The sequence below is a fragment of the Triticum dicoccoides genome, chromosome 6A (assembly GCF_002162155.2).
Source record: "Triticum dicoccoides isolate Atlit2015 ecotype Zavitan chromosome 6A, WEW_v2.0, whole genome shotgun sequence".
NCBI lineage: Eukaryota > Viridiplantae > Streptophyta > Magnoliopsida > Poales > Poaceae > Triticum > Triticum dicoccoides.
In genome coordinates, this window is record NC_041390.1 from 227923649 (window position 1) to 227940109 (window position 16461).

At 41.6% G+C, this 16461-nt stretch overlaps 1 protein-coding gene and 1 long non-coding RNA gene across 3 annotated transcripts; both read right to left on the reverse strand.

Moving 5' to 3' along the window:
• Window positions 1-4285: 4285 nt before the first annotated feature.
• On the reverse strand, window positions 4286-9113 carry LOC119316682. Of its 2 annotated transcripts, none has more exons than XR_005153182.1 (6): window positions 8611-9113; window positions 8426-8520; window positions 6371-6577; window positions 5003-5279; window positions 4860-4918; window positions 4286-4565 (listed from the first exon to the last, which is right to left on the reverse strand). It is a non-coding gene; the product is annotated as an uncharacterized LOC119316682 (long non-coding RNA). The 2 variants fall into 2 exon arrangements; XR_005153183.1 differs by having other exon boundaries at window positions 6371-6537; window positions 8611-9112.
• A 1759-nt stretch (window positions 9114-10872) lies between these two features.
• On the reverse strand, window positions 10873-15911 carry LOC119316683 (heterogeneous nuclear ribonucleoprotein 1-like). The gene is made up of 7 exons (XM_037591044.1): window positions 15781-15911; window positions 15480-15686; window positions 15358-15398; window positions 12749-12912; window positions 12516-12618; window positions 12275-12444; window positions 10873-11841 (listed from the first exon to the last, which is right to left on the reverse strand). The coding sequence occupies exons 2-7, from the start codon at window positions 15662-15664 to the stop codon at window positions 11263-11265; spliced, it is 1242 nt and encodes a 413-aa protein (XP_037446941.1). The 5' UTR covers window positions 15665-15686; window positions 15781-15911; the 3' UTR covers window positions 10873-11262.
• Between the last annotated feature and the right edge of the window lie 550 nt (window positions 15912-16461).

The following is a 16461-nucleotide window of genomic DNA, read 5'->3' on the forward strand; positions in this document are numbered from 1 at the left end:
CATACATGCAGTCTCTTGATGAGAGTGTGTTTCTCGATTGGCCTTCAAAGATTATCTCCGCACTCACAAAAAAGAGCAACTTCTCTGATGTCACGTGTGATATGGGCATAAGCGCCCTTAATTCCTTTCTTTGGAAATCTAACTGCTCCTTGACAATCACTGGCTACCAAAATCTTTTGAGCGACAATCTCCACACTGAGGCATAGAGCTTCTTTACAAGCTAGGACTTCAAGCATTTTTGGCTTTGTCTACCCCTCAAAAACAGGTGTTAAGGCTCCTTTATAGGCTCCATTGCTATCTCTCACAGCATCGGCTACTGAATTGGTTCTTCGGCTCTTCCCCACCGCGGCATCGACCTTAGTTTTGATCACTCCCATCAATGGGGTAGTCTAGTTTTCCTCGACCACCGTTGGTGTAGAAAGCTTTCTTCCCTGCTATTATGTTCTACCAGTTCCATGTTATTTATGTAGCTCTGGACAAATGGGTGAACCGACAAAGGGTGCTGGTAGATCTCTTCATGTAAAGCTTTACATCTTGCAAACAATATGGACCACAAGGTAACGAAGCATGTCACGTGTTCCTCTAGTCTCAAGGTATCAATCGTGGTATTGATGAAGTCGCGTGGGGACTGCTTAGCCGACATACTTATGTGCTCCACTAGACACTCATCTACCAACTCCCACACACACTATGCAACATTGCGAACGATTAGAGAGTGCATCCAAGAGTCCTCCCCGTACAATGTGCGCCTGTTATCTGGGCCCATATTCGAGTGACATCGTACGTTCGTCGTTGGCAATGAGCTCTTTGCTAATCCCCAAAGAGAAGGCTTGATCTTTTCTGGTACCTTATCTTTGCTTGTTGGGCATATGAGTCGAGCCAGAGGCCCTCCGTTCAAGCCATGCCTCCCACTGATCCCTAGATCCCACCAGATGTGATATGTTGTGCAAACTAAGAAAATTCCTTCACAATCAAAGTGACAGGCCCAAAAGCCCATCTAGTCTCTTATGCTTATCGAAATGCTGCGAATAATACCAACATCATTAGGAAGAAAGAAATGGTTCAGCTTTACTTCGTCCCAGTCCGAACGCTCCTCTTTAAAAAACTCGCCAACAAACGAAGGGTGTGTCCTCATGGACACAAACATTCAGACGTAGCGAGTCGTTCCTCGGGATCCACTTGGGCTTCCATGCATTTGTGGTAAGTTCATCGTCAATTTGTCAATCCCCTCATGTATTAACCTCCATACTTGAGAAGGGTTGATACTCGTGACCAGGAGCAGGGGCACGTGCCAAGAAAGATTTGTTACTTTCCCTATGGTTTTCGAACGTTTTCAATAAAACCTTCTCGTACAAGTATTTTCACAAAGTTTTCGGTAATATTAGGAGATGCTATTCGGACCCTTCCTTTTATTAAGATTCGAATTCTTCTTATTATTATTATCTAATTATTCTTTTTTTTTCGCTTCTAGCAAGATTGCTCTAATGGTTGTTTATTGTCATGTGACTTGGCTATAACTGTGGGCTTTGTTTTTCCATGAAAAATGTTCCTGTTGACTTGGAATGGACAAGTGGAATTGATAATTAACACTTGGCTTTTGGGTTTAGCTAAATTTAAAGTTGGGTTCTTTTAAATTGGTGAATTTCTATACTTGAGCTAGTGCTAACCATTTTCCCTTTGTTGTGTTGTTGTTAGATTTGTGAACTAATGCCTCTACTATTGGGTTGGATATTGGATTAGGTTATGGACCTTTACTTGCATTTTTACATATGCCTTTGGTTAACTTGATCAGCTACTCCTCCTGCTAGATTATCACATAGGTTCTGATCATCTACTGTGCATATGGTCATTTCCACTATTCATTTGGTCACTTCCTTTGTTCCTATAGTTGGTTGTTGCTACTCAACCCTTTGGAAATTTCTCTGATTCGGGGATCTAGCCTAGTTCCAGATTCCTTAGGTACCAGCTCGTATGTAAATGCATTTCCCTCTCGGAAAGCAACATTTTAACCTTACCCAAATATGTTTATGTTTAATGATTCTTTTGCAGGTTTTGGAAGAAGATAATGAAGAACAGGAGAAGATTAAGATTAGTTTAGAATTTCTTTATTCGCTTGTAATAACCATGTACTATTCATCAAGATCATTTTTGAAATACTTGGATAATGGTCAATGTATCTTCTTTTGAATCCAATTGTATATTTGTAATAACTTGTAATGTATCCTTTTAAAAGTCCTTTTGTAATTCATTTGTATTATTGAATACAATTGTTTGGACATGTATGATAGTTGTGTGTTAAAGGTTGTGGTTGAGTTATTATCTATTATTTGCTATGTGAATCATTAAAAACACTAGTAGAAAGCCCATGCGTTGCCACGGGCCTTTTCTATATAAGACTCGGTGAATTTTGTCCCCTTCCAACGACATTGCCTCGGATAGATATTACACCTTTTGTATTATCATGTGCAACAAATATACAAAGAAAAACAATTATTTGTATGCATCTCATCTGGTTGTGTAAAACTCGATGAGGTTTTAGTTCAGTTCATCATAGTTACGTTAGTGGCTTTGTTAGTCAACATTTCAAAGTATCATCCGAAGACTTCAGTTTTTATCTATGATCCACAAAAGTGAAAATATAAACATATAATAAATGAAAAACTCATATACAATATATATTCATTGGTCAGCTGCTAGATGCGAGCATGGGACCTTTTTAACCAGAGTGATTTGCATCACACTTTTTAGTAGAGTAGTTCACATCTAAGTTTCAATAAAGTGTAGGCTTACCTGTAAATCATTTGTTGGTAATTATTATCAAGAAATGACTTGTTAGTGTATGTAATATTATTTGCTATAAAAAAGTATGTCATATTTCTCTCATAGCAAACAATCGCCTTTACCTAAAAAAGCAAACAACAGCTCCATTTTTTTCTTGATTAAAAAAGCTATTCACTCTCTCACCCCATGACACATTGCTCACACTCACATCTCATTCCCCCGGCCTACTCTCCCCGCCACGGCCTAGCCGCCGCATCTCTCCCCACCATGGCTTCTCACCACCTGCGTATTGCCATGGAATAGTGGAATAACAAAGTGACGAAATAATTTAGAATGTGCTTTGAATATGTGACTCTTTTTTTCATTCACCTAGCATCAACTAATTTTCTCTCCCATTCATAATTCATTTTCAACTTGGTAATCATCGTGTCTACTTAGCCGCCCTTTCATTGTAGGAATACAAAAGTGACATCTGTCTCTTTACCCCCTCCATCCCCTCCACCTTCATTCTTGCCACCATGACCAAGGACGGGAACGTTTGACTCTCGGATGTAATTACACCCGAATTTTAAAAAAATAGTTGTTTGTAAGAAAATAAAAAAAATCTGAACTTTTTTTGCGAACAAAGTAGATTTGTTGTTGCACTCGCCTAAAATCTTTCGCGAAGAAATGACTTCCATGTTGTTGTGGACGAAAAAACAAATTTGTCACTATACATGAGGTACTGTTCATACTATTGTCAGAGAATATTTGTCATTTTTGCCGAAGGGTATTTCATTACAGAATATTTTTGTACAACAGAAACGACAACTCAAGTTTGTTGGGTTTTTTAAATGATTGACTTTTTTGAATTGTTTAAAAATAAAATCAGGTATCAGGTATAATTACCACCATGTTCCAAAGGGCATTTTCCCATGCCCAATCACTATTTTCAAAATGTTACACTGCCACAAATTATAAACTTTTAACGATTTCTTTTGATCTCTTTTTGGTGTTTAGTCAGTTGAGCATTCCCTCTTTTCATATTTTATTATTTAATTTAGTAGTCGTTCTCATCAGCAACCCTTGCTCTAGTGTTATTGTCAGTTCAAAGTCCCTCGTATCACCTTTCAAAAGTCTGTCATCTCACCATACCATCACGGACCCCTTTTTTCAACCGTTATTAGACTGCGACAAACATAACATTTCTCTAACAAGAGAAGAGTATTGAAAAATTAATAATGCCTCCATTCGAAACTACGAGGTGTAATTTGCCATATAATTAATCAAATAATGTGCACGAGTAGTTTATATTACATAATATAGACATAGCTACTTCCTCCGTTCCTAAATATAAGTCTTTTTAGAGATTTTAGTAAGGACTACGTAAGGATGTATATAGACATATTTTAAAGTGTACATTCACTCATTTTGCTCCATGTAGTCCGCATTGGAATCTCTAAAAAGACTTATATTTAGGAACAGAGGGAGTAGATTTCTATTCAAGCTCGCTTTCATATGATTATGTTTTGTAACCACCAACTAATTTTTTTAAGAAAAATTATAGGCAAAGTATAAATTTAGAAAAGCTAAGTACAACTTGTATTTTGAAAATGGGGGAAGTACAGTATATCCACGCAAATCAAACTTAGTACCCCCTTTCATGGTACATGTGTTGCACACTTCATAAGCACCAACAGATGTATGTCACACCTTCATCATAACTTCGGCTTCTTCGGCTGCGGGGCCACTGGAAATATCTCGAGGAACGCCTGCACCCTGGCTCCTTCAGTTCAATGGTGGTACTGTTTTTCATGAAAATACTTGTATTAAGATTGAGTTAATGGTGATCTTTGTTTGGCTTTGTGCTATTTTTTTGTCGAACCTTCATCCATAGCACAAGAAAGGTTGTAATTCTTAGCTGATGCACTTCTCTAACTGAAAAGCTATGTATAAAAATGACTGGTCCTAAGGTACTCCTGTTATCATTCATCCCGTCAAAACACGACTAAATTGCTCCAGCTAGTTTTATGATAATTACACATGAATAAGAAGGTGTAAATGTAATAAAACGGTATGAGCACAGATGGTATATATACCTCGTTGTGGTCATCGTCCTTCTTGAGGCGAGTGGATCCCATCCTTAGATTATGTCCATCTTCGATTAGTAGAGAAGCAATATCAATATCTCAATAAGCGTTTTGAATCTTTCAGACTTGATATTCAGTTAAGAGTGGCGTACATGGCTGAGACGACAACATGGGTGGCGTTCATCTCACCGTTTACTACCTTACTCGAGCAGTAGAGAAGCACTATCAATAGTCTTGATAAGCTTTTTCTGGATATTTCATACATAATAGTTCACAAAGAAGGGCATGGCCAAGGTGACATCACAGTTGGGTACATGTCCCTGGCTATTACCACACTCCAGCTTTGTTTTGTTTCTCTGACCATCAATGCCACATAAAGATAACCACAAGTGTCACATCTTCACTGTGACCACGCGGCAGTCCAGGAGCCTAACCAAAATATCCTCAAGCATGAGTACAAGCCATGACCGCTGCACTTTCTTATACCTCATATTAATAAAACAAGAAAATTGTAGTTTGGTGCAGCTAGGATAGATAACATTGGTACTTTAGTACTTTCCACTTAGGGTTTTTATCATTTTTGCCACTAGTTGTGTCCCACTACTCAGTTTTGCCATTAGAAGTTACAACTACTAAAAAATGCCATCGATCCGTGAGATGTTTGCTCAAAAATGCCATCGTTCCGTTAGATGTTTCCTCAAAAATGCCATTAGACATCGTTATTTTCACATCAAACTCATTGACCATGTTATATGACAAAAATAAGCCTAGACCCACATGTCAGTTCTCTCTATCTCACAATGATAAGTGTGGCCCCACTTGTCCGGAGTAACCAAGCGAATAATTTTATAGAAAAATAAGAACGTCGTTGGGATCAAGTGGGCCCCACACTTTATTGTAGTAAGATAGAAGGAGAGCTGGCATGCTGGTTCATAGGTATTTATGTCATTATAACATGGCAAAAGAGATTTGAGATCACAATAATGGTGTCCAGTGGCATTTTTGAACATATGTCTAACACAACGATGGCATTTTTGAGCAGTTGAAATTCCTAGTGGCAAAACTGAGTAGTGGGAGACAACCGATGGCATAAATGATAAAAACCCTTCCACTTAACATGAAAACTGCACAAATATATAGAACAGAAGAACCTTTGGCAGGAACAAAATAGGATAGCGAAAAATCAGTTGATAGGCAAATATATATAGTTAAAACATAAACAAAGGTTTGCACCCACTAAAGGAAACAGAGTAGGACGGATGCGGTAGCACCATTTGATATGCATTGACAATAGTTCATTTCAGAGTGCTAGGATTTGAACGCCATGTATAAAACATCTTCACAAAATAAATTTGGACCGATAATAATAGCTTTCAGTCTGGAAACAAAAGGATTATAACCTTCAAACTGTAGCTTATACGGTACACATCTTGCTAGCAGGAGCAGGACTAAATTTCTAGCTAATATAAAACTATGCTGTAAAACTAATGATGGAATAAAAACAGGTGTCAGGGTGGTACCTTTATGCATCTTGCTCGCAAGTTCAGGATCATACTATAACTCTTCGCAGAGATTTTGGAGGCTTTGTTAGGAGCAACAACTAAATCAGTACTAAAGAATTTTGCAAGCCTATTTCTGTATGCTTGAGATTCGATATCTGAGATGATTGCTTGTGCTTCATGCTTCCCTGATCCAAATATATTTCTCAGATCATTAAAAGGAATAAGCTGCAATTTTTAATCACAAAAATATTTATGTTAAGATACTAACGTATAAGAACACTTCGATGGATAGTAATATAAATTTTGGAAGACAATGCATCATGTATTTAGAGTCTCACAATCAACCCATCTTATGAACTCTTAAAATAATAGGGCAACTCACAGCTCATGTACCGTTGAAAAACATATGGCAATTTGTGGTGATAGACATCTGCACTATGGTAGCAACAATCAAAAGAATCGACCAGCCCTAAGAAAACATTTTATGCAAACATTGCAGGTGCTCGTAAGAAAATGTCACTAATCTTCACATACTCATCCAATTTAAACATGAACTGCAGCACCATCTGAATTTTATTATCTTTGTAAACAGGCAGTCTTCATGTCTTAAACCTGTCCTTGAATGGATAAATTGAGTATACAGGCGTTTGCTTTTTATCATTATATATCATAATCAACAATCATCTGAACGGTAAGGGTCAATATAGATATGATGGATGACACAGTGATATGACAGAGGTATTTTTTAGCTGTATCTCCTTCGTACCCTCCCCCCTCTCAATTCGCTCTCTCAAAAGCAGGATGCGCAACAGAACAATTCACTCTCTCAATCTCTCCCTATCCCTGTCTTTCCCATTCTCTTTTCATTCTCAGTCTCAAAATTACTCTCAATCCAACTGAACCAGCAGCCTGCTCAGTAGCCGCAACCCTCATCTGTCCCTCCTCTCTCATTTCTACCAACAACAAAACCATCCGCAATCAGTAGCCACTCTGTAACACTAACAACAAAGTTAGCTCAGCAACAACAGCTAGCACGAGTGGATCACACCCCATCGTCTCTGCCACCGTGGGGCTTGCCACCTCTCCTCGTCTTCGCTTGTCTCGTCTCCCTCACTTGTCCCGCAAAAAACTGTGCGGCAGCTCCGCTACAAGGCTTGGCACACATCCCACACCCACCAAATGGGGCGGCCATTCGCGACCTCCACTTCCTCGTGCTCCAAAAATAACATTGGGCTCCAACTGAGCTTGAAATATTTAAAAATATGCTTGATTGGCTCAAACTAGCTCTCAAAACTATTAACATCAACATGGATTGTTGACATAGAATACAACATGTGATACCAATGTTAAAAGGGATATGCACGTACATAAGGCAGAAGGTTTACCTACCATGAACTTGAGTTATATCATGCTATTGTTCACTCGTATATGAGTGCATGTTTATTGAACTGATTAGTGTTCTACTTCATAGCATAGATGTTACTTCTACTGCTTCCACGAAATGGCACGAGATGATTGTGCCATTTCTCATTACTGGAATATATGCTGACTAACTGTTAGTGAGTAAGATATATGTAACACGTAGCAAACCCCCTAAAATGTACATTCCTTCTTCTTTATATCATCACACTACAAAAATATCAGTGCAAAATAAATAAATAGAAATCTATGTAACAAATTGGATGGCATCCGCAACTATTCTTGTAACTTAGCAAGAAAGTATGTGACATATCATGTTATATATTTGCTTCAAGCCCACAGAACATGTTGTATATTGCCCAAGTCTTCCGGTAGGAATATTGCCTATCTAAAAAGTGCCGAAAACCATCTTTGTTTTGTCAAAATAACTACTAATGACATGAATCAAGAGGTCATCAAAACCATGAATGAACATCTCCGAAAATAAAATTTCATCAGATAGTATATCAGAAAATATTGCTTCCAAGTATAGAATGTGTTCTAGGTAGCATATGAATCTTCATGTTCATTAGGAGGTCACAAATCAGCGGGGAAAAAAATTGTTGGATGAGAAAGGATAATGCACTTTTTTTATACGCTCAAAAGATATCTCACCATGTGTCGGATGCTTCAGTGCAGTGCGGAGCTTGCACACGAGGAGAACATTATCGGCAGTCGTCCTCGATCTTGCTCGGCCATATAGGACAGGTCTGAGTAGAGCAATGACAAGATATTAGACATGTACGTCACCATGGCAACACAAATCAAGAGAAGAACATGAGGCCATGGTCGGCTCGCACCTGATCTAGATGCATCCGTCCAATGCTCAATCTTCAACCGCCACGACCACAGAAATCAAGATCAGGTGCGAGCACCTGATCTGGAAGTGTCCGTCCTCATCCCGGCTTCCACATGGCCCCTGCGACGCTACCGCCGCTTGACCGCAGCCCATGTGCCCAAGCGCTTCATGAGTCGCTGCTAGTCATGGCCGAGCGCGTTGGCCAAGGCCGAGACACACCGTGCTTGGGCTGCATCGCACGGCCTCGACGAAGGCGAGCGAGGCGTGGCGTCGTGCCGTGGGTGCGTGGTGCCGGAATCAGCGTCGGCATTGGGCGGGGCGGGCGAGGCGAGGCCCTGTGGCCGCGACGACGGGGGTGAGTGGGGGCGCGGCGGCACATACATGGAGGGCCGGGCCGAAGCAGAGGAGCTGCCGTAGGGAGGGCAGCAGGCAGGGAAGGAAAGAGGCGAGGATAGGGGTGCGGTGGGGGAGGACATGCTTAGGTTTCATTGGGTCTGTTTGGTTTTCTCTCCACCGGTTTATGTGTTACGTATGTGTGTGGGGACGTGGTGAGGAGGTGTGGAGGGGTGGTGTTGGTAGTGGGAGGTAAGACGGGAAAAAACCAAACGAAAAAAAAGCTTGATGAAAAAAGACCGTGAACGGAGACTACCAACTCCTTCGTTGAGAGTAGAGATTTTCTTAAAATTGATAATTTTTTTTAATTAATGTGATTGAGCGATTTTTCTTAAAATTAATTATTTGTTTTCCAATTAATTTGATTGAGCGATTTAACGTAAGGTTAATCAATTTGAATTTGATCTTTAGAGACTGATCGTGATTGATTCTACATTATTAAATAATTTGTGCCAGCATGGATAGTTTTGATCCGTTCAAATTTCTTTTGTTGTGTGAGAGGTGACGCGAAAATAAACCGATGAAGTGAGGAAGGAGACAAAAAAATCTAAAAAAACCAACGAAAGTGGGAGGTGGATAAAAAAACCTGAAACGGAGACTACCAACAGGTGCTTGGAGTAGAACACTTAGGCTTTGTACAATGGGAGGTGCTTAGAGAAATGCTTAAAAAAATAAATCGGGTTTTTCTTAAGCACCGGTGCCTATTTCTACATGAGAGACACTTAGTTAACCGTCTATCCTGTACAAATAAGCACTGGTGCTTAAAGAAAGCCTGATTTATTTCTCTAAGCACCTCCACTAAGCATCTCCCATTGTACAAGGCCTTAGAGAACCAATTGCCAAATACACAACAGGTGCTTGGACTAGAACACTTAGGCTTTGTACAATGGAAGGTGCTTAGAGAGATGCTTAGAAAAATAAACCGGATTTTTCTAAAGCACCAGTGCCTATTTCTACATGAGAGACGCTTAGTTAACCGTCTATCCTGTACAAATAAGCATTGGTGCTTAAAGAAAGCCTGATTTATTTCTTTAAACACCTTCACTAAGCATCTCCCATTGTACAAGGCCTTAGAGAACCAACTGCCAAAGACACAACAGGTGCTTGGACTAGAACACATAGGCTTTGTACAATGAAAGGTGCTTAGAGAGATGCTTAGAAAAATAAACCGGGTTTTTCTGAAGCATCGGTGCCTATTTCTACATGAGAGACGCTTAATTAACCGTCTCTCCTGTACAAATAAGCACTGGTGCTTAAAAAAAACCTGATTTATTTCTCTAAGTACCTTCACTAAGCATCTCCCATTATACAAGACCTTAGGGAACCAATTGCCAAAGACACAACAGATGCTTGGACTAGAACATTTAGGTTTTGTACAATGGGAGATGCTTAGAGGGATGCTTAAGAAAATAAACCGGATTTTTCTGAAGCACCGGTGCCTATTTCTACATGAGAGACGCTTCTTATGGCACCATCAAATGCAAGAGGGTGGCGAGGTATGCCAAGTCCATCATAATTCTTTAACCAGTTACATTACTAAGACCTCTGGATTTGGAACGGAATGCTTGAGACCCATCAATGGATAAAGGAGGATATTTATCTTTAATTATTCTGGGTGTAAAAAATAAACAGGACATTTTGGGTTGGCCGTTGGAAATGCTTTTTCAGAGTGAAAACAAGTCGACAGAACAGGGGCAAATGTTACCAGACGATATATCAACGATAATCAAATTTGCAAACATTATCAGTGCCACAAGTCATAAAATCATTTTCCTTTACACCCAGAACGCATTCCTGGGTTCCGAAGATTAGCAATGACTATATACATAACCTACCACATCAAAATGCATCAAACAGCCCGCCAGAAGCATAAACCAAACAATTTAAAGGCTTCCCTGCATATAAGCTCAGATGGCAACAGCTAGCTGCTTGCAAAGACGATCTCTTACAGCACAAATATAGTTCTATCAAACCAATACTGTTCCTAACACGAAAGGCTTTGTTTTCAGGGTCTCCTAACGCTCTGCATATAGAAACTAAAGAATACAAGACAGCTTTAATCTGTAGCCGCTACACCAAACTACGGGCAGGCTCAGCAACAAAGATTACACTTGTCCCCGGTTACGACTTTAATTCAACAAAACCAAAAATGTTCTGATGCCTCTGATTAGGTAACTCAAGATGAATGCCCAACTTCTAGGAGATCCCATGGAGATGAGTGCGCTTATTGCATCCTAGAAAAAACCACAGGGGTTTACACTCATTTCCCATAGGGATGGTACCTGCTAGAGCCCCGACCACCTGCACTCCCACCACCACCTGCAGCACCCCCCGCCCCTGCTCCTGCTCCTGCTCCCCCATAACTACCATATCCACCAGCACCGTAGCCACCAGGAGCGCCGCCACCATAAGCGCCGCCACCATAAGCACCCGCACCATAGGCACCGCCTCCGTAAGCACCCGCACCATAGGCACCGCCTCCATATGCTCCGTATGCACCATAAGCACCACCGTACATAGAGCCACCATAGCCACCACCAAAACCAGATCCATATCCAGCATTGCCTCCATAGGCGGCAGCAGCGGCGGCGGCGCCATAGCCTCCTCTACCATAACCATATCCCGTGCTATCATAATAACTTCCTGCAGCAGCAGATCGATGACCAGCACCATAGCCATAGCCACCACCGCCGCCGCCGCCGCTGCTACTGCCACCACTAGCAGCAGCTCCACCACTACGGTAAGAACTACGGTAACCACCACCACCAGAGTGACTAGATCTCCCATTGCTACTGTGATCACCTCCATGTTTCTTTGGTTCAGCCTTCTTTATTTCAACCTGCGAAGAAAATTACTCTGATTGTCAACTAAAAGCATATCAAGCTAGCAGCTTAATTTGAGGGTAAAACAAATAATCTTCTATCAGCAAGTAGATGCATCTGAGATAAAAGTTTCCAATCCATCTGGCACGGCAAGAAAATACCAGCAATGCATAAAAATGTCTAAATACAAAAAGGACATGTGCAATACAGTGGCAGAAATAACCACAAGAAGATGAACCACAATCAGAAGCTTTTAGACCACTTTGGAGCACAATCAGATGGGTGCAGAAATCCTCATGCTCGTTTATCTCTACTATCCCTACCATACATATTTGCTACTCCCACCATTCCATAATTCTTGTCGTTTATGGAACGGAGGGAGTATTAAGATAATGGAGCTCAGGAAGAACTACTGAATAAAAAGATTTGGAAATGGGAGAAAATACAGACCTGCTTCCCACCAAGATCACGCATTCTTCCCTCAGATATGACCCTTTCAACAGAATCCTCACTTTCAAAAGTGACAAAACCAAAACCTCTTGAACGCCCAGTGCTGTGATCCACCATTATCTGATGTTCAACCACGTTGCCATACGAGGAGAAGTGATCCCTCAAATCATCTGAAATTACAAAGCTTGTAAGTTTTACCATAACCGAAATAGGTTCAAGATTGGTGATTTGCAACGAATACCTTCGGTTAGTGTCGAAGGTAGCCCACCAACAAAGATCTTTCTTGTCTTGGGGCCATCTTTTGAGGACATTTCTTCCCTCGGGACTGTCCTTTTGACTTCAACCTGAATAGTTCATAAGTTGAGAGAGATACAGAGAAGCTGAACGCTCCAAATCAACTGTGCAACTATTAACTAAGAATAAAATTTACACTGAGGTCCCACATAACGGCCAATCTAGATTAAGATATCCTACCGTTCTTCCATCTATATTGTGTTCATCCTCCAAAACCTTGTCTATTACAGATGGATCAGAAAATGTAACAAATCCAAATCCACGAGGCATCTTAGTATGCTTGTCCTTCATAATTACAGAATCACTTATAGCCCCATACTTCCCAAAATGCTTGGAGAATGATTCTACATACAAACAAATAAACCATACACAATTGTCAATTGGGGAAAGAAAATTAACTTGATTGATAAAAAGAAACCAGGGAGTATTGAAGAAATAGCAGTGTTTGTAACAAGGTAGAAACGTTTCATATAAAAGCAGTAACAATAGCTAACCTACTCAGAAACCAAGAGCACCAATAGACACACAAACAGTACTAGAAAAAACCTGTTCTTAAAAACTGACTCATTCCTACCTTCGTTTAAGAACTATCAGAATATTAATGCATGAACCAAATCCATATAACTGAATTCAAAGGAGACTACTCCCTCCTTTCTGGTTTATAAGGCTCAATTCAAAAATCTCACCAACCAAGGTAGATGATGAGTGGTGGAATATTTTTTGTAGTTTGCAAAAGTACCCAATTAATGCTCTTGTTTTCCTCAAAAAATTATGTTTACAAATGCATTAATTGCAATGCATGCATGCATAAAGTGCATGCATTGGTCAGTTTTCTCTTAATACTTGCATGCAATGATTTAATGCACCTTGAAGTCTGAACATGTGATGGGGAACAACCAAATTGAGCCTTATAAAATGGAAAAACTAAAATTTTGAGATAAGCCCTATAAACCGGAAAGGAAGGAGTACTGTGCAACATGCGAGAGTGAAAATTTCTAACGTAACTAATAAAGAAGAAATAAAGGAGATGCAAAGATGAAAGAGAGTTGTTCTTGCCCGAGCATCTTTCATCCAAATATATGTAAGCTATCAATAACAATATAAACCTAAGACAGGATGCAGATAGATACGGTTAAATGCACTGACCACAGATTTGTTGATCTTCTGTATAACATACCATAGTCTTATATTAAACAAAACTAAAAATTAGACAAGACATGATTCATAAGTGGTTCAAGTATTAGTTTGCAAAAACTAGGAAGGTGTTTGGTTCACCAATTTGTAACATCATCTGTTTACGCTGGTAAGGGATAACGATGAATCTTGTTTGGATCGACCCGGCTGTAATGAGATAACGCGGTATCAGGTCCCAGCCTAGTTGTAATCTCATTACGCCCAATATGACGTGTAATCTGAAACCATCGCACGATGCTTCTCCCGTTTGCTCTGTGGCCTCCGCATGAAGCGCCACGAACACAGTAATAATCTGATCTCACCTCTCCCGCACCACATGCTACCATCCCACGCGCCGCCGCCTAAGTCATGTCCGCCATCACTGGACATGTTGCCGTCGACGGCTCAGCCAGCGCCACGGCAGAGGCGTTGGTGCACTAGTACATGCTGGCCGGCTGGCTGCACGAGGAGGCCGGCCGGAAGCTGGTGGTGGACTGCGCCGGTAAGGGCGTGGTTTTCGTGGAGGCCGACATGGACATCGCCGTCGCCAAGCTCAGCAACACGAGGTGCCCGCCATTCCTGTTCTTCCGAGGAGTTCATTGGCGACGACAACGTCTACAGGGCATCACCGCTGGGCGTGCTGCTTGCCGCGGTCGCCGACAAGCCCCTGGTGTCCGTGGTCCACCAGACTTCCCACTGCATCAGCGACGTCCCCGTGTGGCACCCCTCTGCATCAGCAATCACGACCATGCAAGACCCAGAGAGAGCCCTGCCGTGGCTGCTCCTTTGAGATTTGTTAGTTTTTTTCTTTTCTGAAGACGAATTGATTACGTTACAGTCCGCTACCAAACAAGTTTGAGTTTCGTTCGTTTACGTCTACGGTACTGGCGTGCTGGTAACTCCATTACCTTTACGTTTGCGATGTTTCTCTCAAACCAAATACCAGGACTAACCCCTCAAGCAAAAGTGATCGAGCTAATATAATTCACAACGGAAGACAAATAAAAGAATTTTCTGTTAGGATGGGATTACAAACAAATGCAATAACCCAACTATAATGAAACCTGAAAGCAACAGTGCAAAACAAAGTATAAACAGCTATCCTTTGCGAGATGTTAAGAACCAAAACTGTTTCTAAGTACAAACAACTGGACCAGTATGCACATGAAAGTTTTACAACACGTTTACCGAGACATCACTTTTTCCTGTTAGCTGATTGACAAAAGATTAATAGGTACACATTCCAACCACACACATTATTGAAGTAATTTGCATTACCTACGATATTACCAAAACGTGCAACCCCCCCAAAAAGCATATGAATAGGATCAATCTGTCATAGCTACACAAATCCTCAAAATGTAAAACAAGAATTGACCACTTCTGGATATCTTAACATCCGCGGATCTGCCATTAGAAAAATTGCAGCAGTGTATTAAAAAAACACTACTTCTAACACTGAGATGAACGGCATGTCTTAGCTAATTTTCTCTTCAGATTTTCTATCAAGATGAAGAATCTAACGAAGGCTGGACAATTAAAGATTGGCCTTTGAACGAATGTAACAGCCCTAGACATGAATGAAGTAGAAAGAAAGAACAAGAGCCGTCTTATACCTTCAGTTGTCTCCCATGCAACGCCTCCGACGAAAATCTTCCTGCAAAGACTCCAAGCATCAGTATACACAAACACTCGTCGAATCCAAGACAAACAAAAAACAATAGTTCCAATCACTTACCCCGACGAGTCACCGCCCCCAGCCCTCCCGTCATCCCCACCGGCGTCGCCATAGCCGCCACCATCGCCCCCATCTCGCCGCCCCCTCCGCCCCGGGCGGCCCTCCTCGTCGACCTCCTCCACTTCTTCGACCTCATCCTCGTACCCGTTCATGGCGTGCTGGTTGTCCTCCGGGTACCCCGCCATGCCACCAGCTCGCAGCCGCCGCCTGCAACAACCAGCGGAATCTGAGCGCCCACACGAAGCGGAAAGGAAATACTAGCCCGCGGCCGGGGAGAGGGCGCGAGGGGCCGATGGATTACCTCTGCCGGAATCGGGGCAATCTGGTGGTAGGGTTTGTGGCAGGAGCAAACCCTAGGAGCGCTGCTTCTGGTGCGGGTTTAGAGGGGGAGGGAGGTGGGGAGAGGAAAAACGGAGGCGGCGCGAGGTCAAGTCCAACGCGGAACTGGCTCCGGAGGCCTTTATAAAGTCGTGCACGGGAGAATGAGCAAAACGAAAAGGGTTTATTCCTTTTTTTCTTTTTCTTTTTTTCATCAGGAAGTGCCTCTTGGACCTTAGGATTTTTCTTCATATATATGGATTATTCCTTTTTTTTAGGATAAAACCATTGCATTACTCAAGCAGGAATGAGTTCCCCCTACACACACAAGGTATTTTTTTTGCGGGGATACGGAAAAGATGTTACATCGAGAAGAACATTGTATTAAAGATCAAAGAGAGAGAAATCATCTAGCTGCTAGCTATGGGCCCGTAGGGCTATGGTGAACTACTCACACATCATCGCAAGGGCATCAAGGTTGATGTAGAGCCCCTCCGTGATCGATTCCCCCTCCGGCCAGATGGGATCTCGTGAGAACATAAACTTGCGGCGGCGGAAAAAATATTTCGGATGGCTCTCTGATGTTAGGGGAATGTTTGAGAATTTATAGAGGCGGAATTAGGTCAAGAGGTGCCACGAGGGGCCCACAAGTCTGGGGCTCTCC